The sequence below is a fragment of the Pan troglodytes genome, chromosome 13 (assembly GCF_028858775.2).
Source record: "Pan troglodytes isolate AG18354 chromosome 13, NHGRI_mPanTro3-v2.0_pri, whole genome shotgun sequence".
In the NCBI taxonomy this organism is placed as follows: Eukaryota; Metazoa; Chordata; class Mammalia; order Primates; family Hominidae; genus Pan; species Pan troglodytes.
Genome location: NC_072411.2, coordinates 72,853,182 through 72,877,073, shown reverse-complemented (window position 1 = coordinate 72,877,073; position 23,892 = coordinate 72,853,182). Strand labels below are relative to the sequence as shown.

General features: G+C 51.4%; 1 protein-coding gene across 3 annotated transcripts in view; it reads right to left on the bottom strand.

The window, feature by feature from the left end:
* The window catches only part of GAD1 (glutamate decarboxylase 1), a 44,512-nt gene extending 30,541 nt beyond the window's left edge, over positions 1 to 13,971 (bottom strand). Inside the window, exons 1-4 of one of the 3 annotated variants that reach the window (XM_063790261.1) lie at positions 13,661 to 13,971; positions 12,045 to 12,189; positions 8,570 to 8,632; positions 1,085 to 1,243 (exon numbers count right to left, since the gene is read on the bottom strand). In XM_063790261.1, the coding sequence (XP_063646331.1) occupies positions 1,085 to 1,243; positions 8,570 to 8,632; positions 12,045 to 12,126 (304 nt within the window). In that variant the 5' untranslated portion in view covers positions 12,127 to 12,189; positions 13,661 to 13,971. Of the gene's footprint in view, positions 1 to 1,084; positions 1,244 to 8,569; positions 8,633 to 12,044; positions 12,190 to 13,660 lie in introns of those variants that run through there. The other 2 variants (XM_009443704.3, NM_001034113.1) reach the window with 2 other exon arrangements.
* Positions 13,972 to 23,892: the final 9,921 nt, after the last annotated feature.

Here is a 23,892-nt window from a genome sequence, read left to right as displayed (position 1 = left end):
ATGAAGTGCTCTGAGATGCCGTGAACAACCTGCGACTGCGGTTGTCATCTGCAGGTTGAATGGGCACCTGTGAGGAGTGTGATGGAGGGGGCATCTGTCATGCTCCTCTGGGACCAGGTGTGTCCCTGTCCATCTGGTTTGGTGTTGTGATGTGCTTGGTCTGTTGGCATCAGAGGGTAAGGCCTCTGTGGGTAGAGGCTGGGGTCCCCCCTGAAGAGGGTGGTCCTTGGCAGTGTCCTTTGACAGGAAACTGGAGCTGGAAGATGGGGCTCAAGAAGGTGGGACAGGGAACCCCTGCCTCTTTCTTGACCCCACCCTTTTGGGCCTGGACTTTGAGATATCCAGAGGTGACTTTGGGTGACAGGCTCTGCAGTAGTCAGGCTAGAGGTTAGGCAGGGAAAAAAGCTGTAGGGGCCCAATTCTGTAGCTCACAGGCAGGCTGTGCAGTTGTGCACGATACTCTCTGTGACTCCCTGGGTTAGCTCCAGGGTTTTAGTGACATATTGTTTAATACTGTGGTCTGCCTTCTGTGGCCCTGTGGGAAGTTCACGGAAGGGGATGGCAGTGGATCTACCTGTGAGCTGTTTGGGAGAGACTGGTAAAGCACCTCCTGAGACGAGAGTTGTGGGGCAGCAGGGGTTAGTAAAACATCTCTGAAAGGAAAACAAGTTCCAGGACACTCGTTGGTTATGAGGCTGAGCATGCAACTTCCCATAGTGTGATTTTGTGTGTATGTGTGTGGCCAATCTTCCAGGATAAACGTTATTAAGGAAATCATTAGATTTCCTTATATGCAAGGTTCCTTTGACTCTGAGAGTCTATGAATCCATATTTGTTCCCTCGAGTGTCTTTAGAGTTGACTTTTATTGACTGCCTTCATCCAGTTTCCAAAATGATGGAGACCTGGCCAGCAGGGAGGGAGGGAGTCAATTATATTCCCCCAAAGTCACAAAAGCAGTTTCATGTGGGTTCAGAGAGAATAATGACATTTCTTGATAAAAGAATTAAAATTGCAGGAAAAAGTCAAGAAACTCAAATAAGAAATCTACTGGCTAGCATGGGGCGGGAGTGGGGCAGGGGCTACCTCTAGCAAACAGATTGGAGAAGTCAGTCTCTGTGCGCCGGAAGCGGGCATCCCGGTCGCTGTTTTCACAGGAAAGCAGGTTCTTGGAGGATTGCCTCTCCTTGAAGGCACTCACAAGGCGACTCTTCTCTTCCAGGCTGTTGGTCCTTTGCAAGAAGCCTATGGCACAAGAAGCTGGTCAGAGAGAGTGCTGCAAACTGCCCAGCCCCTGAGGGTCAGCTGCAGAGCGAATCAACTCTCCAAGCAGGGCTCTTGTTTCTCCTGAGAAAAGAAGTGAGTGTCTGTGTTTTAAATACAGTGGCTCTGGCACTGCTAGCCTTCAGGCAGGGAGGGGGGCAGTGCCAAATGTCATCAGTGGCAGAGGCCCAGTCATGCAAGAGAGAAAAACAGTAAGTGAAGCCCGTTCTCCTCTCTGAATGTGACAGTGAACTCACAATTAAGTAAGTTGGACAGCTTCCACTCCAGTGACCAGCCCCAGGATAGGGCTTTAAAGGAGGAGACACAATCAGAGAAGATGCTGCCAGCACTGTTTATGGGCTGTATAAGCAGAAGGAGGAGGGGAGAGAACAGCAGAGGGAGGAGGAGAGGTGAGGACAGCTGAGGGAGGAGGGTGAGGACAGCAGAGGGAGGAGGAGAGGTGAGGACAGCTGAGGGAGGAGGATGAGGATAGCAGAGGGAGGAGAGGTGAGGACAGCAGAGAGATGAGGAGGGGTGAGGACAGCAGAGGAAGGAGAGTGAGGACCACAGAGGGAGGAGAGCAAGGACCGCAGAGGGAGGAAGGCGAGGACAGCAGAGGGAGGAGAGGTGAGGACGGCAGAGGGAAGAGGAGGGGTGAGGACAGCAGAGGGAGGAGGGTGAGGACAGCAGAGGTAGGAGGGTGAGGACAGCAGAGGGAGGAGGGTGAGGACAACAGAGGGAGGAGAGCAAGGACAGCAGAGGGAGGACAGCGAGGACCGTGGAGGGAAGAGGAGGGGTGAGGACAGCAGAGGGAGGAGGGTGAGGACAGCAGAGAGAGGAGGGTGAGGACAGCAGAGGGAGGAGAGGTGAGGACGGCAGAGGGAAGGGGAGGGGTGAGGACAGCAGAGGGAGGAGGGTGAGGACAGCAGAGGTAGGAGGGTGAGGACAGCAGAGGGAGGAGGGTGTGGACAACAGAGGAGGAGGGTGAGGACAACAGAGGAGGAGGGTGAGGACAGCAGAGGGAGGAGGGCAAGGACAACAGAGGAAAGAGGAGGGGTGAGGACAGCAGAGGAGGACGGTGAGGACAGCAGAGGTAGGAGGGTGAGGACAGCAGAGGGAGGAGAGCAAGGACAGCAGAGGGAGGACAGCGAGGACCGCGGAGGGAAGAGGAGGGGTGAGGACAGCAGAGGGAGGAGGGTGAGGACAGCAGAGAGAGGAGGGTGAGGACAGCAGAGGGAGGAGAGGTGAGGACGGCAGAGGGAAGGGGAGGGGTGAGGACAGCAGAAAGAGGAGGGGTGAGGATAGCAGAGAGAGGAGCGGTGAGGACAGCAGAGAGAGGAGGGTGAGGACAGCAGAGGGAGGAGGGTGAGGACAGCAGAGGGAGGACAGCAGAAGGAGGAGGGGTGAGGATGGCAGAAGGAGAAGGAGTGAGGTCCAACACAGAGGATTCGGGCAGACACTTTCCTCCAGCACCAGGTAATGCTCACAGGGTTGAACATAAGTGGTATTTTTCTGAATGCAAACCTGAATGCAGCTTTTCTTGCACCACCCCCTCTCCTTGAATGAAGGTACTGCGAGACAAAAAAAAGCTTCAATCTTCTGTGTTGCCATTTAATTCTATAAGTACTTATTGAGCACCTGTTGTACAAAAACACTTTGCTAAGCATCCAGGATTGGGGACTGATAAAGCTAGTGGGACAGATCCCCTGCCCTCCAGGAGCCTACAAGCCTGGCAGATGGTGACAAATCCTGGAATAAAACTAGTCATCCAAGAACTCCACAGAGATGACAGGAGGGATCTGAGCCCAGGGCGGGATTCTCAGTGCCTCACCTCTGCCCCTCAGAGTGAGTGGAAAGTTCTCCTGCCCAAGGTGAGCAGGACAAACTCCGGCAGCAAACAGGGAAAGAGGGTTGAGCCAAAAGGGCAGGAGAACCTGCCAGCGTGGAGCACACTCCCTCCACATCTCCACCATCCCCTGTGGGGCTCCTGGCCCGCACGTCTGCTCTTTCCTTTGGCTTCTCCTCCTTCAATTCAGCCTCAGTCTTAGCCCAAAATGCAGCACACTGAAAAGAGGAAAAAGGTTCTAAGCTTCTCGGTGACCCCAAAGCTGTTTCTGTAAATACCAAGAAACTTGCGGAGTCACACGTGTCACAAGGCAGACTTGGAAGAAAGTCCCAAGAGGTGCAAAAAGGCAAGTTAATCTGGAGAATTCAGCTTTGCTTCCCAGGACTACAATTCAACTGTGATGGGTGGGAGAAGGAGGGATGCATGGGAAGGCTGCGGTGATTAGAATCCTCCCACACAAGGGAGCCAGGGGCTATTTCTGGAGGGAAGAAGGGGAAAGCAGAGCCACCAAGCTTTTTGTTGCTCCCAGCACCTTTTACATTTATCACTAAAGCCCAAAGGACATGAGAAGGGGGGAAATACACTATAATAGAGCTCCACACTTGGGTATAAAGATGGGATTGTATCCTTTTCCATATCTCTTTGCCTACTTCCTGAATTCCTCCTCCAAATCCTCAAAGTCCAGAACCAGGAGCCAGCACTCATTTGCCAGAGGGATGCAGGATCAGATGGCACCTGAACTCTGAGACTGCTCCTCTCATCCCAGAACATTGAGCTGTGGAATTTGCCAGACTTGAAAGACCAAACCCATGTGGCCTCATGTAGTGAGGTCCTGCCCAGCTGAACCTCCACTCTGTTGTCCCCGACGTCTGGTTAGGCTTCTGACTCACTTCCTGAGTCTCCCCACCTTGAAGCCCCTTCCCTCTGGGCAGCTGCAGGAAGCAGAAACTCGGCTTGAGGTTTTGACACAGGCTCTCCCAGAGATGCGCTCATGAGGCTGAGAAACGATCATTATGCCACAGCTTTTTTTTTTTTTTTTGAGACGGAGTCTTGCTCTGTCACCCAGGCTGGAGTGCAGTGGCATGATTTTGGCTCACCACAACCTCCAGCTCCCAAGTTCAAGTGATTCTCCTGCCTCAGCCTCCCAAGTAGTTGGGATTACAGGTGCCTACCACCACGTCCAGCTAATTTTTGTATTTTTAGTAGAGACGGGGGTTTCGCCATGTTGGTCAGGCTGGTCTCAAACTCCTGACCTCAGGTGATCCACCTGTCTCGGCCTCCCAAAGTGCTGGGATTACAGGTGCGAGCCACTGCGCCCGGCCCTACGACACGGCTTTAAACCTGCATCCCATTCCTTGGGCTGCACTTCCAGTAATGTACTAGGAATCAGAATCCTCTCTAAATCCTGTAATTATTTTATGAATAGCACACTTACACTGCATTATAATTTATGTTAAAACAATTAATTTGCTAATATAAACATATATATTGTCATGTCTTTCACTTTGTTTAGGAAGGTGTTTGTTCTCTAAAATACTGGGATCCTCAGAAAGGTAGGTGATCCAGGCCTCCCTTGGCTCTGAGAGGCCCTGGAAGGAACTGCTTCTCCAAGGATGAAGAGGTGGTGGGTGACATGGAGGTCAGTGCCTTGACAATTTCCCTGGCTAGCAAGGGGTCCTGTAAGAAGGGGTCCCAGAGAATGAAGCCGAGTGTACTCCCTCTTGCTCTACACCCCAGCTTCGAGGACCTAGTTTAAGCCTGTGGGTAACTGGTCACAGAGCTCTACATTCTTAGAGGCAAAGAGGAAAGCAGAGGAGAGGCAAAGCTGCAGTTGTGTTTGGTTGGGTGCTAGCACACTGGCCAGCCGCAAGGGGAGAAAAATCATGACTCCACCTCTGAGCTGAGGGGAGCTCCTGCTGCAGGTTCCTCACCCCTGCTGCCAAACTCAAAGGCTTATGGGGCCCAGTGAGAGAGTGTGTATGTGTATGTGTGCGTGCATGTGCGCACAGGTATGTGTAGCTAGAAAGCACCTGGCTCCAGCCAGTTGTTGCCAAGTGGGGCTTTGAGCTGTGTATGGCATAAACACCTATGGCCAACAGGGCACGTGGGAGCTGAAGCCCAGCACATTCTCTGTTCACCAAGCTATGGCATGGAATTGCGTATGCATAGACGGAGGGGCTCTTTTTCATTTGTTTGTTTGTTTTTGAGACAGGGTCATACTGTATTGCTGTTGTCCAGACTGGAGTGTAGTGGCGCCATCATAGCTCATTGTAATTTCAAACTCCTGGGCTCAAGCGATCCTCCTGCCTCATCCTCCTGAGTAGCTAGGACTGCAGCTATGTGGCCACCACACCTGGCTAATTTTTTGAAAGTTTTTGTAGAGATGGGGTCTCCCTATGCTGCTCAGGCTAGTCTCAAACTCCTGGCCTCAAATGATCCTACCACCTTGGCCTCCCAAAGTGTTGGGATTACAGATGTGAGCCACCATGACTTCTTTTTCTGATTTTCTTGGGCTAACAGCACCTGCCATGTTTCCCTCCCCATTGCCCACCCCCAAGTTTTTTCAAGAGAAACCAGAAAAAGAGAGCACTTGAAATCTCTCTATTTTTAAGGTTTGGCACTTGATACAAAATTACACACACATACATATACATACACACACACACACACACACACACACATGAGTGTAGGCTAAATAAAACAGCTCAGGGGCTGTAGTTGGCAGCAAGAGATAAGTAATGGAAGCCCAAGGACACCCTGGGAAGTTAGCAGAGCCTGGAGCCAGAACTTAGGGATCCCTGCAACTCATCGTATTTAGGTCATGCCACCATGCCTGCAGCACTCTCCAGCTCTTGGCAAGACCATGGGTTTCTTCTAGCTGATTACTCTCCTTGGGGGATTCTGCCTCCAGAGCTAATCCTGCCTTCAGGGCTACCACTAGTGGGGCCCAGGGCCTTCCTTGCAGCTTCATTCTGTGGATTTTGGGGAAGGGCAGGGGGAGAGGTGGGGGTTGAATTTTGGCAAGGCACTGAGGGTGCTTCTGAGAGTCATCCAGGGCAGTGGGTTTGGAAGTGGGAAGAGGACCATGAGTTCCTCTGCTCTCTTAATGTGAAAGGGTAAACCAACCTGGATGGTGTCAAGTCAAGAAGGGACCCTCCAGGTCCATCCCTCCAGGGATGAAGGGAGGGGTGTGTGTGTGTGTGTGTGTGTGTGTGTGTGTGTGTGTGTGTGTGTAGGCAGGCAGGGAGCTGTGGACCCAGGGCCAACACAAAAGACTGCACTTTGCCTCCACTAGATTAAAATGGAAAGCCAAAGTTGTCTCAAGGTGTGGAAAATAAATCTTGGTGTTTTGTTTTCTTTCACAATCAAACCTAATGGGAAGCCTCCTAACCTGTGGCCCCAAAAGCGGGGCATTTTAGCCCAAGGCAATTTCTCCTCAACAGACTACCATGGGTTGTGGGGAGCAGACACAGGGAGGAAACTCTCTGAGGACTGTAGCCCCCAGGAGCTCTCCCTCCTAGCTTCGGCTGACAGTGGGGGAGGGGGAGTTGAGGCCAACTCCGGGTTCCCTATTTCCGGACCAGCGAAGCCCCACTCTTTCCCGCCTCTTTACCCTTTCTGAACTCGTCGGGTATGTCCCCATAAGAAGCACTTAGACCTTTTATTCCCGCGGAAGTGGAGCGCCTGCAGCTAGAGGAGCAGGGGACAGCAGGGGGCAGGATGGGGGTGAATGAGGGCTGCCCCCCACCCTCAGCAGGCCAGGCGCCGCGGGTAAGGAGCCGTCACCCAGAGCCTGCCCCTACCCTGTCCTCGGCTGCCCAGGGCTCGCTCAGTTCTGCCTGCCCGGCTGGCTGCATGACAATGACGGCTGCAGAAGCCGAGCGCTGCGGCCGCCGAAGGGACCTGGCGCGAAACGGGCCATTAAGCCCAGAATGGCGGCAGGGTGGGGGTGGAGGTGGGGGTGGGAGTGGGACGGGGCTATTTATAGAACAAAGATCCGCGGCCGCCGGCTGCCCCAGCACAGGGATGCAGCCCTGGCCTCGCCCCACGGGCGTCCTGCGCTGGGGAGAAGGCCAAACCCCCAGGCCGCCCGGCGGCAGGGCTGGGCTTTCGGTGGAAAATGGCTGGGTCTAGGAATGGAGCGCCTGTTCCTCCCTAAACGCCGAGTCCCAGGGTCTAGAGGACAGAGCCCCAGAAATGCAGGGAGGGTGCGGCGCGGCCAAGCAGGGAAGGGAGTAGTTCCCCAAAGCGGCCACTCTGCTCTGACTGCAAACTGCCACCGCCCTCGCCCCGGGACCCAGGGAGGCTGGGAAGATCAGGTGCAGAGAGCACCCAGGCGGCGGGCGGCTCTCGGCGCTCCGGGGCTAGGGCGGGCGGGCGTGTCCCGTGCCTGCTCTGCCGCTATCTCCCGCGCGCAGCAGCTGACGGATGGCTCTTTAATAAGCCGCTCGTTAATCTTCCCCCGCCTCTCCAACCTCTGCCCGGGGACATCCGTATTTTCTGGCCCGATAAGGCTAGAGAATTTTAGTCGGTGAAATGTAGCCAGGAAAGCGAGTCCTCATTGTTCAGCCAGAGTCACTCAGCTGTGTCCCTTCGAACAAATCTCCCTTTTTCCTTTAAAAAAATTACATCCTTTGGGTGTTTTCATTTCAGACCCTCCTGTCTCCAGAGAGCAGTTCTTTCTCCTCTCCAGCTCCCTGATCTATTTTCTTCCTTCCCGGTTCTTTCGCCGCCTGCGGCTCCTCGTCCCTGCTCGTCCCCTTTCCCTTCCCTCCTCGCCTTCAAGGATGCGCCAGGCAAACCCTCGTGCCTCCCTCAGGCAGGCCATGGAGGGCTCCAGGCAATCCTTTTCTTTAGCCTCCGAGGCCCCAAAGAAAGAAACTTGAATCCGTTATGACATCTCAGGGCAAAACCCCTCAAGGTGGAGAGACCACTTTCAATGCGACCCGACTGCGCGGGTGGAGGTGCGAGTGAGGGGTAGGCGATGATGTAGGGGATGGGGGAGACGTGTCAGCTACAGCTTTAGGCAGATACACCGCCTTTGGTCTGCTCTCCAGCAAGCCAGATCAGTTCACCTTTTCTACGCGACCTTTGGGACGCGCAGGCCGAGTGCACGGCACCGGGTGGGAGCTGCTTGAGCGCGGGGCTAGGAAAGCGGGGTTGCCGCGCGGGGGCGCTTTCCTCCCGCTTCTGCGCCCAGGCAGGGCACCCGGCGTTCGCTCCACGGGGTGTTGGGGATTGGGGACTCCAGAGGAAAAGACCCCTGGGGACCAGGTCTGGGGCGGGCAGAGGAGGGTCAGGGCCTGTAGGGGAGCGTGGTCGCTGGCTGTCCTGGCTGTAATTACATTAGAAAATCAGACCCATGAGCCCGGATACCCCTCCGTTTGCGTCCCAGTCTCCCAAGCCCCAAAGGTCCGCCCGCCGCGCCACCCAGCCGGGCCCCAGTGGGTCCTGTCACTTACCGCAGATCTTGAGCCCCAGTTTTCTGGTACATCCATGGGCCACGCCGCACCAGGTATCGTACGCTAGGACGAGAGAGAGGGAGAGAGGTTCGGTTAGGGAGGTTCCGACCGCGGGGAAATGGGTGGAGGACAATGGTTTTCTTGGGGGAGGATGAGGACTTTGCCAGAGCTCTTCATTAAAAGCTACTTCCTGAAAGGAGCTAGGAGCCAAATCTGTGAGCCGACAGGCATATACTCTAAGCCCCCATCATACTCCCTTCCTGCTCCTGGCTTCAAATATAGAACGGTGTCTCTGAGAGGCGGGGCACCCGGCGCCCCTCCGGGCCCGTAAGCGACCCCCGCCCGGCAGCTCCGGAGGTGGGGTCGGAGTTGGGTGAAGGCTGACCCACACGCAAAGGGCCAGGCTCCGATCGAGCTGCCCAACACCCACTGGCCGGGCCCCGCAGACTCAAAGGGCGACCACAGCAGCCCAGAAAGGGAACACAGGCATCTGGGACCGAAACGTCTCATAATTTCTTGGCGGGTCTCCAGCCTAGTGGCAGCTTAAAATAAACTGGCATGAAATGGGGTCGTGGAAGAGTTCAAGAATTAATTGGGTGAAAAATAGTATTTGACTAGATGATCGGGCTCGCATGACTGCTCTTCAGTCAGACCGGGGAGTGGGAAAGACAATAGTGTGCCTCAGGTCCTCATCCCTGGCCCCTCTTCCCAACCTGCTCCTCATTAACCCTTCCCTCTGACATCTTGGGTCTGGAGCAGGCAAAGGTAAATGGAATCAAGCACCTTTCCTCTGAGTCACAACTGAGGGTGGAGGTGCTGCTGGATTTTCCTTCTTTTCCAGGCTGTTCTCAAACCCCTCAAGGTCTACCTGCTGCCTTTGGGGTTCAACTTCCAGCAAGAAGCGTGGAAAGCAGCCCCATCCCCACTAAGCCCCCAAGCGGAGTGGTGTGGTGAGCCCAGCACGAAATCCCCTTCCAATCTCTCAAAGCAAACCTCTCCAAGCACTCGCTTACCCTACCCTGACTGGTGCCTCCAGCTTCGCACAAGTGTTGGAGGCGATAAGGAGAGTGACATCCATTAAACCTGAGGCACAACAGAGCCCCAGCGGGGAGAAGAAACAGCCTGACGTCGGTAAGACATGTCACAGATGGAGTTCCAGTGACAGACAGGAAATCAGTGCAAAAGCGAAACCCTAATAATACCTGGCGGATAAAGAGCTATTTGGACCTGATAAAGTGCTTTCACTTTCAACATCATCTCATCTAATTCTCGTAACAGTCCTATGAAACTGGCAGGAGTGTTGATCTAAGAGTCATTTGACAAAGAAATAACATCGAGGCTCAGAGAGGTTACATGAGTTTTCCAAGGTCAATCAGCAGGGAAGTTGGAGTTCAGACACATTGCACTGCCTTTCAAAATTGGGGGTTGCAATGAAAGAAAGGGAAATGGAGATGGGGAGAGCAAGCGAGAGAGCCCCTTTGATGTAGCAAGGGTCGGGAAGACCTAGTGGTTGGGGACAAGGAGGGCTCCAAGCCCCACCCAAGGGTTTCTGGAACAAGAGAGTGCCTTAGGTTGCCTGCACTAACGCCACCTCCCAGGAGACTCTAAGGGGGCAAAGAAGTGGAGCTAGCTGGGCGGGCAAAGGTATTGTCTGCAAGGGAGGGTGAGAGTGGATAGAGCGCCCAGCGCGCCTTTGAAGCCGGGGGTGCGGATGCCGTAGCTAGGCTAAGGGCCCGCAACAGTGTGCCTGGGACACGTGCTGCTTGCTGTTTTACAGCAGGGTCCCGGGCTCTCTTGCCTTCGCTTTGGTAGCTTCCAGGCGAACCAGGCCACGTGCGGATTCAGGTCATCGCCTCTGTTGGGTCTCCTACCGGTGACTTGGCATTTGCGCCGGCGACTGGCGGCCACCGGGAAGTAAGGGCGCCGGGAGTGGAGGGTAAATTAACACAACTGCCTGCTAACCCCCCACCCCCACCCCCAGGCGGCAAAAGGGGGCGGGAAATGTGGAAAGTGTCAGAAAAGAAATCCATCAAGGCGAAAGCACCACACAAAGGCGCGCAGGCCTCGCGTTCCTCCCGCCCTGCCCTGGCCAGCTCCAACGCCGGTGCCCGGTTCATATGCTACCAGGGCTGGCGACTCTCCCGAGGCCCTCTTTGTTGTGTGGGTAATTGTATCCCTCCTGGGTGGCGGGAAGAGGGAGCTGCAAAGGAAATTGGAATGAGACCTGAGGACTTAACACGAGACCTCCTGCCCGGGAGCCAATGCCAGCGTCTAAAGGGGCTTTCCGGTAATAATCCCCACTTCATTGATGAGGATACTTATTTTCTCAAATATAAAGTGCCATAAAAGCGCATCAATAAGCACTCCCTGTAACCACACTATCCTTCTTAAGCCCTTTCTGTATACAAATTCTGGAAATTCATACAATTAATTACATCTCAGAAACAAAATAAATAAATGGGAGAGCGGGAACCCTTACAGTCTGAAGCTGATAAGTTTTTTTTAGGGGGGTGGGGTCAGGAGACACTTCTTCACTCCAACAAGGAAAAAGAAAAACAATTTTCTCATCTCAAGCCTTTACAGAGGTAGGAAATAAAATTAAAGGTAGATTCTGGAAATGGGTTTAGGAGCCTGTCGCACTTAAGACAGGGAAGCATAAATCCTCCCCCCTCTTTTATCTGGTGTCTCTTTTCCTTCTCTCTTTCCGGGACATGTCACCTCCTGACAGATCTCTTGCCTGGGATAAGGAGAGAGGTGCTCTCTCCTCTCTATGATAAATCTTCTTGCCCCCTCCCAGTTCCCCATCTCTTGCCGCTCAGGATGCCGCCCGCTCCCCTATTTATTTATTTATTTATGTCTCTGAGATGTAATTAATTGTATGAAATGTCAAGGCTCAGTCTCAGTTTTATGCACCTTTCCCGCCCCTGACTTCTCCCTAACTCGTCAATAGCTTGATGCAAATTTGGAGCAATTAGGGACCTTGAGTTTTCTAAAAGCTGCAATTAATGTCGAAATTTCCGCTGATTATAGACTTTGAACACAGCGCAGGGGGAAAGGAGGAGGTCAGATCTTGGCTCAACGAAAGCCGGGGACTGAAAAGTCTTATTCCTGCTGGGGCTCCTAGCTCTTCATTCCGCCCCCTGCGCTGACCCCTATCGTCCCACGGAGCAAAGAAACCACACACAACAGAATAAAAACAACACCCTGGCTGCGCGCCCCTCCTCCGCCGCGAAGCCCTCAACGATCGCCGCTGCTCGGACCTTGCGTGGTCCTCGCTCTCCGGTGCCCTGGGAGTCACCTAGCGTTCCTGACAGCCGAATGACCTCTGGCAGGGACGGGGTCAGAGCCCCATTTATTTCCCAGCCTCCATTATCTCCGCGCTCCCCCTTCCCTTTCCGCCAGCTCAGCCTCCCGACGTCCCAGCGCCCCCATCTTCCCTGCAGTTCATTTGATAGAAAATTGGGGCGGGACCTACTTGTGGGGCGCAGGTTAGTGGTATTGGGGTCCGCTCCCGCGTTCGAGGAGGTTGCGGACGAAGATGGGGTCGAAGACGCCATCAGCTCGGTCGTCCCGGGGCCTCTACTGTCCGGAGTCCTCGACTGGTCCGGCGCAGAAACAGGCTGCAAAGAGAAGCGAGAGCTGTGCGGGGAGGACTTCCGGGGTCCTGCACACCGGAGGGACTGAGCAGCCGGGGGCACGGAGGCTCCCCTTGAAGATCCGGCTCTGGAGAGACAAGAGGGAGGAAAGGCAGCGAGCCTGCCTGGTAGGGGTGCGCAGGGGTGGGGGCAGCGGAGGAGACGTGCGCGCTAGCTCCGGTACTGGGGCGCAGGGAGCGTAGCCCTGGGCCGCTCTCGAGTCTGGCGGTGCATCGGCGCGACCTGGAGTGAAGCGCCGAGACGAGGCGGGGTCGGGGTCGGGGTGGGGGGTCCAAGGCCAGTACAAGACGCAAGGGTGTGGGGGACTGGGCTAGGAGCACAGGGGAGCGCTCAGTGAGCGATTTTCCAGCCGAGCCGCTACAAGCCCCATTGGGCACTCAGCAGCCGGCGTGTGGGCCAGCGGGGGAGGGCGCACGGGGCGGGCATGTCTGGTTCGGTGTCTGGTTCCCGTTGTTGTGTCTGGCTAATTCCCTGGAAAGAAAGAGGCTAACTGCTCCGGGGACTAGGGACTTTGGTGAGACAAGGTGAGAGGGGGAAAAAGGCCCATATGTTTACGTTCTCCCTCGGACTTGGCCAGAGAAGAACCACAGTCACCTTGCACTCCAGACAGCCAGAAAGCAGCGAGTCGGAACCTTGCTTGCCTCCCTCTTATCCCAGCCGGTTTTTAGCCATCGCTAAACCTAGGGCGAGGTTTCGGTCCGGTTTCAGCGTTTCTCCTCTACCTAGCCCCCTGAGGACCCCAGATTTCTCGCGGTACAGATCCAGAGAGGGTGGGGTAAGTAAGCATGGGGAACGTCACCGGGGAAACGAACTTGCGCGCAGCGCGCAGGAGGCGGCGGACAAAGATCTTGCGCGGCGCCCCTGCTCGACTCTCGGCGCTGGCGCGATGGCGCCCGAAGGCCCCGGGACAGAGAGATTGCGGGCTAATCCGGGTAGATCGAGGACCCCACAGAGAAGGGCCCACCGGCCATCGCCTCCACACCCTCCCTCCGACCTCACTCCTAGCCCCGCGCGCGCACTCGCACAGCAACTCGGGCAGCGGGTCGACTACGGCCGCTGGGAAAGTAACAGGTTACCGTTCCTAGTAGCGCCTTCGGCGGCTGCTGCCCAGGCGCCCTTTGGAGGGACAGGCGCTCGCAGCATGGAAGCTCAAGGGAAAATCGCTCTTGCCCCACTTCAACTAGAGCCTCAGCCTCCGTGCTTCCCCGGGGCGTGAATCCGGAGGGCAGGGATAAGAAGAGTGACGAGGGCGGGGGGGTCCCTGCGCAGCGCACCCGTGGAGAGCAGGGACTAGGGCGGGCAGGAAGCACTCATTTCGGGAGGTTGGGTGGCCGGCGCTAGGATGGGGTTGGTTGAGAAGCCGCGGGAGGAGAGGACCTGGCTGAAAAGCCACGGTTGGGCGCTGGGAAGTCCAGGTGGTCGCTAGCTTACCCACCTCGGCTCGGCGACAGCGAGCCGGGCACTCCCGCCTTTCCTCTGCACAGCGCCCAGCGATCCGCTCGACTCGGCCCTGACAGGCGTAATCTGCCCGGCGTCACCTCCAGCTGCTTCCTCGTTCTCGCTAGTTCCCTCTCGCACGCGAGCGCCAGGAGAAGAGAGAGATTCGGAGAGGCGGCTGCACGGCTTCGGGGTAGGCGGGGGCAGAGTGGGGAGGCGGGGACCGGATCGGCGGGGAAATCACGAGGCCGTTGCTCGCGGGGGCAGCTAGTCGGCGGAGCGGCGGGGCTCCTCTGCAGGTGCCTGACCGCCTCTGGAGCTTTATAGGGCGATTATAAATCCAGCTCACGGTTTTGCGCCCGGAAGGAAAAAAAAAGGTCTTATGAGTAATCCAGAACGTACTCAACACGCTTTTTTTCTCCCCCTTTGGAAATAGGCAGGCTGTCGGGTGAGAGGAGGGAAAAGATAATTCCTACGAAGAATTCTGCCTTTCTGAGCGTTTCTTCTTCCCTCCCCTCCTTTCCCCTCTCCCATTTCCCCTCCCCCTCCCATATATTGTAGGAGACGAGCGGCGGCTTTGCCTCAGTCCTTTTCCCCGGGGTTCCCCCAGATCTGTGACCCTGCGACGCTTCCTTGAGCGAAAGCGCGCTTTGGGTCGTGTCCTCGTTGGCTCTCTACGGAGCTGGGATTGTTGTAACCGCAAAGGAGGCAGAAATGAGGGGAGACCTCTTAGACCATGGAGGAATTACAGTTTCCTCATCCAGCCCTGGGCCCCATCAAAGTACCACACCTGGCCACAGCTACCCAGTGCCACCGGCAGAGAAAAGGACCCCGCGTCCCTTTTGCTATGCGCTCGCTCCTCGCTTTGGCCCCCTTGGTGATGGGAAAAGAAGGCCTCCTGATTAATCACGTCTGAAGATTGATGACACGCACGAGCGCCGCTGCACGCGCATGGGGAACCCGAGCACAGAGGTGCCCCGGGAGGGGCGGACCAGCCCCCCTTGCCCTGGCCCGCTCCCCCTTCGATTTCACGCGCTTTAAGGATTCTCCCTTTGCAATATTTAGGCGTAGTTAAAAGAACCGCTGCGTTGGGAAAAGCCCCTCGCCGTAAAAATGCGTTGAAAGAGAAATTCCCACCAGAGGGCGCCAAGAGCCCAGAGACCGAGAGGCCCTGCGCTCCCGGGTCTCTCCTCCAGCGCCCGAGCGGAGCCCACACCTGGAGCTGCTGGCCAGACGGTTACGCGCCGGCTTGCCTCTTCATGCCTTCCCTCACCGCCCTGTCACTAGTTTAAGTTCTCCCCTTTCTTCTCCCCCAGTTTTTTTCTTTAGGGCAAAAATGTTGATGTCTGTGCGTGTCTGGGTGACACCGTGTAGGCAGTGATTCCTTTACTGGTATTTACCGTGGTCCTCCCCCTCTCCCCAGGTGGTGCAGCACGCAGGGGTTATTTATGCGCACGTCTGGGGCCTCACTGGTTCAGCCGAGGCCCGTCCGTTTTCTTTGAATGCCTTATCGCCTTTCACCACAACACAATGGAAACACACACAAAAATATTATAAATTACCGAGAGTTCCATAAGGGAGATCGAAGGGTCCGCCCTGGGCAGACATGGCCTGATCAGCAAGAGGGATCTCGCTGTGGGGTTTGAAATAATCGCGTTGCCTTTGGTACTAAAGAAACTACTGTTTTGTCGTCTTGTCTCCACCTGACGATAAAATCCCGGGCACTTTTTAAGGACACAAAAAACATCCTAAACGGCGGGGCGCGCGGTGACTGCAGCCCCGGGCACTGAGGCTTGGGGATGGACAGGCTGGGGGTGCCTGCTCCACGTAGGAAACGTCCCCCCAAACCACTCAACCGGCAGCTGCTCTGCGCCGCTTGAAGTGGGCGGCATATAACCAGGTGAAGCTCGGAATTCTATCCACCGGCCCTCCTAGAGCCTTTCCTAAACGAGACGGTCGCACCAATCAGGGAGCCAGCTGCCAGTGCTAAATCATTCAAGACGCACGGGGCAGGAGACAGGAAGGAGGAGGCAACACATCTCCCGGTGCCCCTCGTTCTTCATTGTCCAGCATAGACGCCCGCTCGCCTCAACCTTTTCCCAAAACCCGTGATTCCCTGGAAAGGAAGATCCGTTTACTTCACCTGTGGCACGAGATTGAGACATTTCCAACCACTTCCTCCTTTGACCCCAGAGTTCAGAACACCCCTAACGTTTTAGCCAATGAAATAATCTCTTTGGAGAAGGAATCTCCTGCAAGGCTAGGTAACGCAAGCTGAAGCTGAGTCCGTCCAGCTTCGAGGACACCCCTCTCTTTCTCCTTTATGGTGAGTAGGGGAGGAATGAAGCCTCTTGTCCGTCCTTGTTTAGAATGTTTAATTGAATATTAGCAATAATTGAAACGAATATTTATTAATCCCCTACTATGTGCCAAGCACTTATTTTTTGGAGCCTGCATTGTCCCTGCGGTTTATATTATCCTGCACGCCGGGAGTGGACATTCCAGTGAGGCAGGGAGAGGAGCGCACTTAGAAACTTCATAAATTTGATTTAATTTTCAATGATCTCCTCCTCCAACTCGGACTCTTGGGCGCAGCAGGAATGGTAAGGAATTGAAGGCCTGGAATTCCACCCCATCCAGATTACTGAGTTTTGAGGTAGGGCATAGATCTTTCAGCACGAAGGACAGCGCCCGCCCTTTTGGTCCCCACGCCTCTGTTTCGTTTGCTTCCGCCAATAGCTATGGGCCAACCCACCAGGCTCACCCCAGCCCTCCTCCCTCCTGGCAGTAACTGCTGTTTGTTTTGCCTAGTTGGGGGGTGAGGTATTTCGCCCACTGCTCTTCTCTCCGGTAGGAATTTGAACTAAGAGTGGCCTTGGTTGTCATTCGGCTCTAAACAACATTTGAAACCTATATTTTTGTTTATGTCTTTCACTCTTCCTTTAATCTTTTATCATTCCTGGGGGAGGATTCTCGGGATAATGGGGGTGGAAAAAAGATATCCTCTCCGGGGACTCGAACCGGTGATGAGGGGTGGCCCGGAAGGGAGTGGTGTCCGCCCAGCTGTTTCGATTGCATTTGAAGCGCTTTGAAGAAATGGAAACGCGGCGCTCAAAGGCAGAAGAAGGAGGGGGCGATGTGCGACCCCTCCAGTCTCTCTCGGGCATTAGGGATTTGCGAGCTTGCAGCCCCGGCTACTCCACCCTGTCTGCCGAGGATAACGTTTCCTTAGGTCAACCAGCGCTGGGACTTGGGAACACGACCCTCCGCCCACAATGCCCTTTATTCCTTTCCCCGTCGTGGGTGGATGGGGGATTGTTTAAAGATATTCCAACCGGATTTGGGGCCAAGCCTTTTCTGCAAAGGGAAAAACGGGTGAGTAGGAGGAGCGTGAGGCGTTGAAGGAGCTCCCAAACGGGCTGCGGGGAGATCTTCATGCCTAAAACGTGGTCAGTCAAGGTGAGTAGACAGGACACGTCAATTTTTTTTGACGCAATTAGAATTTTTAGCCTCCAGGAAACGTAATTTAGAGCCATGGTATTGGTTCGTTTCAGCTGGCTCCTTAAAATCTATTTTAAGTGTCTAATTTATGACCAAAAAGGAAAAAAAAAAAATGGCAGTGCTCACCGGTTAAACGTCTGTCTCCCGAGACGAGAACTGGGGGAAGCGTTACTTAACCTTTCATTCTGCTTAAGTCGGAGCTAAGGTCCATTTGCTGTTTTTGTACTTTGAAGATAGTTCCCTGAATTATTCTGGACTTTTTTGAAGGATCATAGCTAAATCCACACCCCCATCCCAACAGACCACACAACACTCACAGCTGGGAGGCAGGAAAATGTTAAAAGGGTGAGAGGGGGTGGGAGGGGTGACAGCAGAATGCTGGAAGGCTGGAGAGGACTCTAGGAATTACAGCCACTTTTTCTAAAGAAGAGAGCTGGATTCTTCGGAAAACTGGCAAATGGTCCTTCCCCCTTGAGAGTCAGAAGATGAAAATATTCTAATACAAATAAATGAATCGAGGAGGACAGGGTGATTTGTGTTTGGGCAAATCTTGTGCAAATCTTGAAACGTCCAATTCTTGCTATTCTAACACGAACACAGAATGACCACCAGGTGGCAATAGATTACAATTTCTGAGAAGAAACAACAGGCCTCCCAAGGGAGCAGTTCTTCAAGGAAGAATGCAGGCTCGTACTCATCCCTGCCATATTTCACAAAGCAGGGCCTTTTCAAATGGTCAGAAGTGCTCCGGAAGTGACCTGAAACACCTACGGTAGTGCGTCTCTTTGGTGAAAGAATAGGGGGTGCATGGCATCTGTTTTTTTCCCACCTAGCTGTGTCTCAAATGTAGTGAACCTGTGAATATTAGGCAAGAAACTGATTCACTGCAAAACTGGAAACTAAGGAAATACAGTTCTGGATTGTAATTCTGATGGGGAGCTTTAAAGGTATATCTGTGTCTTCTGATCTCAACAAAAACCAAGGCAAAATCAGTCCTTCCCCAAAAGGGTGGGATGCAAAAAGGAGGATTTCCCACCTGAGATGCTTTAGTGAAATACAGAATTCATGGGAGACTGAGGAGAGTAATATTTTACTCATTTCTTTTAGTGTAAAAGCTCTTGGACTACTTAAAATAACAGATATTTAGTCCCCATTTTCAAACATAGGTATCTGGGACTGTTGTTTGTGAAAAGGTTCTGGGAAGTTCTGACTTAGTTGTGGAGAATCTAATAACTTAAACTTCTATTCCAGGCCAGGTTTCTTCCCCTAATCCTGGCCAGTTACTCAGGGGAGGAAACTGGAACTTTAACAGAAGGGGTGCATGATTGATTGCCATTCCCATTAGGCCCCACCTTCAACACTGGGGGTCACATTTCAGCACGAGATTTAGAGAGGACAAACATCCAAACTATATCAAAGATTGTGACAATAGCTGACGAATACACTCTCCTATACCAAGAAGGGCAAGGGGGGACTGTGTGCGGTGGTTCACGCCTGTAATCCCTGCACTTTAGGAGGCCGAGGTAGGCAGATCTCTTGAGGCCAGGAGTTCGAGACTAGCCTGGGCAACATGGAGAAACCCAATCTCTATTAAACATACAATAATTAGCCAGTTATGGTGCTGCACGACCTGGAATCCCAGCTACTTGGGAGGCTGAGGCATGAGAATCGTGTGAAGTCGGGAGGCAGAGGTTGCAGGGAGCCAAGATCGTGCCACTGCACTCCAGCCTGAGCAACAGAGTGAGACTCTTGTCTCAAAAAAAAAAAAAAGAAAAAAAAAGCCAAGGCAGGCGCAAGGTGGAACTCAGGGTAAAGTCTGACATAGGCTGCCCAGAATTGCTTACTGTGGGCCCAGTCTGGCCAACAGTGGTGGTGCTGGGGTCTGTGGCGGACATTAGAGAACTCTCTCTATATATCTCGGTCTGTCTTGCAGTTTCTCTCTCTTTAGCAACACGACTAATAATTATCCTCATAGAGGAAGGAAATAAGTCCAGGGAAATTGTGTGGTGTGTTTATTGTATGAATTCTCAGTTAATTATCACCTGAGGTCTTCTGTTTTCTTGATGAGGAAACTTAAGTCCAGAGAGGCTACAGGACTTCCCAGACCACATGCTTAGTGCTCAGGGGGCTGAAAATGCTTTCTTCTTTTCTCAGTCCCAGCGCCTTATGCTTGTTCAGTGAAGCCTTCTGGCTCTGTCACATAATAATCATTTGACCTTGGAAAAATCACAGAATCTCTCCAGACCCCCACAATGGGAGGGTTAGGGTACAAGATAAGACCAGATGAGGTTTCATTCATCTGAAACAATTTATTATTACAGGTATTTTGTGATTCTTCTCACTGGCAACTCTTCTCATGTTGTAAATACCGTGGACTCAAGAACCTCTTGAGGCCCTCAAGGCAGCTTTTACTGGGAGAAAAGCAAAAACGTTGAAGTCAGTCTGACTTGAGTTTACATCTAGATTCTACTTATCGGCTATTGTTTGACTGCTCCAAGTTTACTTCTAAGTAAAATGGGGGTTAATATCAGCCTTGTGGGCTATCTTATTTGATGCTCATAGAACCCATTTTAGGCCGGGCGTGGTGGCTCACGCCTGTAATTCCCAGCACTTTGGGAGGCTGAGGCAGGCAAATCACCTGAGTTCAGGAGTTCGAGATCAGCCTGGCCAACGTGGTGAAACCCCCGTCTCTACTAAAAATAAAAAAATTAGCCAGGCATGGTTGCGCACGCCTGTGATCCCAGCTACTCAGGAGGCTGAGGCAGAATTGCTTGAACCTGTGAGGCAGAGGTTGCAGTGAGCTGAGATTGCCCACTGCACTCCAGCCTGGGCAACAGAGCAAGACTCAGTCTCAAAAAAAAGAGAACCCATTTTAGCAAGCTCAAGTGTGCCTAGTTAATGGTGTTCAATACATGTTTAATAGCTGCTTCTGCTCCTTCCCCTTAGTTCAACAGTGATTTTGAACAGTTTAAATTTGTTCTCCTTGGATGTATAAGCTAAGCATAATATTTGTATTATTTTGCCAATTTCTTTTAGTAGAGCTACTGATCATTCCCGGACATAGGACTCAAAGCCCTCCTCTTTAGTGCCTTAGAGGTTTTAATTAGTCCACAAAGATAGTTTGATTTGTAGAGAAAGTTTTCTAATGGAGTATTCAGACTCTCTTAGGAAAGGGAGAGAGGGAGCCAGTTTTGTGATGAGGTGACATTTACACATAATTATGGATTTCTGCTGGGATTCAATCTTTTGATCGTTTCAATTTTCCTACCTTCATTCTCTCCCTCTGTAATCTCATCCAATCTGGCAGTTTTAAATATCTTAATTTTTATTTCAATTAAAATAAAAAAATTTAGATGTTATTGACTCCCAAATTTATATCTTTACCCTGAACCTCTGTCCAGCATTCCAGGTTGATATGTCCAGTTGAATTTTCCACTTGGATTTTTTTTTTTTTTCTTTTTTTTCTTTTGAGGTGGAGTCTCGCTCTGTCGCCCAGGTTGGAGTGCAGTGGGGTGATCTCGGCTCACTGCAACCTCTGCCCCCTGGGTTCAAGCAATTCTCCTTCCTCAGCCTCTCTCGTAGCTGGGATTACAGGCATGTGCTACCACGCCCGGCTAATTTTTGTATTTTTAGTAGAGACAGGGTTTTGCTATGTTGGCCAGGCTGGTCTCGAACCCCTGACCTCAGGTGATCCACCTGCCTTGGCTGCCCAAAGTGCTGGGATTACAAGCATGAGCCACCACACCTGGCCATCCACTTGGATTTCTAATAGGCATCTGAAACTTAAGGTGTCCCAAATTGAACTCCTGATACTTTTTTCCAAACCTGCTCCTATTACAGTTTTCTCCATCTCTGTAAATAACTAGAGGCAACTCCACCTTCCAGTTGGTCTGGTCCAAAACCTTGGAGTTATCACTGACTTCTTCCTTACAATCTGTCAGTAAATTCTGGTGTAGCTACTTTCAAACTTTAACAACTTCACTCTCTATTTCTGCTCTTACTATCCCTCGTTTCTTTCCCTAACACACACAATGTAAAATACTAGGTCATACTCATATCATGGCTTTCCTCTACTCAAAACTCTCTAATGATTCCGCATCTCAGAGGAAAAGACAAAGTCTTTATAATACTGACAAAGCCCTACACGGTCTGACCTTGTTACCTGTTTGAGTTCTTCTTATACTGCTCTGCCCCATCCTCACTCCACCCTAGGGACAATGGCCTCCTCGCTGTTTCATAAACATGAAGTAGAACGGGCCAGGGACTTTGTAATTACTAACCCTGTGCTTGGAAATCTCTTCCTCCAGGCATTTGTAGGGTTTGTTCCTTCTCATTCTGTCTTTACTCAAATGTTCAAGTGTTCTTTTCCCAGTGAGGTTTTCTTTTATCGTTATATTTAAAATTGCAGGCTGGGCACTGTGGCTCATGCCTAGAATCCCAGCACTTTGGGAGGCCAAGGGTCTCACTCTGTCACTCAGGCTAGAGTGCAGTGAGGCAATCAGGCCTTACTGCAGCCTCGACATTCCCGGCTCACATGATCCTCCCACCTCAGCCCCACCCCTGAGTAGCTGGGACTATAGTCTCCCATCGTTACACCTGGCTAATTTTTTGGTTTTGTTTTTTTATATTTTATGGAGACAGGGTCTCATTATGTTGCCCAGGCGGGTCTTCAACTCCTGGGCTCAAGTGATCCTCCCACCTTGGCTTCCCAAGGTGCTGGGATTACAGGTGTGAGCTACTGTGCCCAGTCTGCTTTAACAGGTTTTCCAAAAAAGCTCAATTTAGCAAGTTTTCATTTGAGATAAGTTTCTTGAAGTATTCCCTTAATTTTGTTTAGTGACATATGATTTTTAATATTTTTTCTCTTATTTTCTTTCATTGGCAGTTGTGAGCTAAGAGAAGGTGGCTTTCGATGAGGATGTTGTCTGCTGATTTAAATACTCTGTCCCCCCACTGGGTGCCGTGGCTCACACCTGTAATCCCAGCACTTTGGGAGGACGAGATGAGCGGATCATCTGAGGTCAGGTGTTTGAGACCAGTCTGACCGAATGGTGAAACCCCACCTCTACTAAAAATACAAAAATTAGCCAGGTATGGTGGCACGCACTTGTAATCCCAGCTACTTGGGAGGCTGAGGCAGGAGACTCGCTTGAACCTGGGAGGCGGAGGTTGCAGTGAGCTGAGATGACTCCATTGCACTTCACCCTGGGCAACACAGCAAGACTCCATCTCAAAAAAAAAAACAAAACACTCTGCTCCCAACTTTATTTGGGTTCTTCTGATGCCAATTGGAAGAAACTGAATTTGATGCACATTTTGATGGGAAAGAGATTTTCCTCTTAACATATTATCCAGTGGTAGGCATGGAACTGTGAAATCTATCATCTTAAAGAATAGTCACTTTCAAGCAAGTCTTTTTACAGAAAAACATTTAGAATTTTATTAGAGATGATGATACATTAGGGACCTGAGAGCATGGGACACCAAAAGCTTGTTACAAAATAGCTGAAGTATTAAAAAGCGGGGAGAGGAGTTTATGAAAATTCAGTATTAAAATATATGTTGTTGTGCAGCAACAGGAACTACATAATAAATCCTAAGAAAACAGGGACTTTGGGGGCTATTTGTGATGGATTGCAATTAACCCTGCTTAAATATCCAATTAGGCATCAGGGTAAGCAATTTGTAAATGTGCTAACTGGTTAATATTTTATGAAAATCAGCAAATTTCTATCTCAGGTGACTTTTTTTCCCTGTACTTAATGAACTATTTATTGGCTTATTTATTAGTATTTATCCTCATTAAAAGCTTCCATCACACCAGAAAGAATACTAAGGCCTGCTAAAACACTTCACATAATTGGCACTCCATGAATGTTGATTTCCTTCCTTATGTTAACTTTTCTGATTCTTAGGTCAATTTTACCTTAATTCTCTTTTGAAGTTTTTTCTTTTGAAAAAATGTACATCTTTTTTCTTTTAACGTTATATATGATTGCTAAAGAAAGCTTATGACTTTAGAATGATGAAAAAGGAAACAACCTCATCACACAAACACAACCATGGTTAGCATTTTCAGTAACCTCCCCAATCCCATATTTTCCCCTACCCCATGTACAGGCTTAATTTAAAAGGTTTTAGCCTCCAACAGATATTTGTACACCTGTGTTCATAGCAGCATTATTCACCATAACCAAAAGGTGAAAGCCACCCAAATGTCCATCAGTGGATGAATAGATGAACAAAATGTGGCATATGCATACAGTGGAATATTATTTAGCAGTAAAAGGAATAAAGTATTGACATATGCTATGACATGCATGAACCTTGAAGACATTATGCTAAGTGAAATAAGCCAGTCACAAAATGACATATATGATTCCTTTTATACGCAGTACCTAGAGTAGTCAAATTCTTCGAAGCAAAAAGTAGAATGGTGGCTAGTGGGAGTGGGAAATGAGGAGTTATTGTTTAATGAGGACAGAGTTTCAGCTGGGAAGATGAAGCAGTTTCTGAGATGGGTGCTGGTGATGGTTACACAGCAATGTAAATGTGCGTAATACCACTGAAGTATATACACTTGAAAATGCTTAAAATGATAAATTGCATGCTGTGTATGGTTTACAATAAAAAAGCTTTTAGTTATAAAAGTGATACATACCCATGATTTAAAAATTTTAAGGGAATAAATAAAAGGTGTAAAATGAAAAGTACAACTCTTCTTACTTA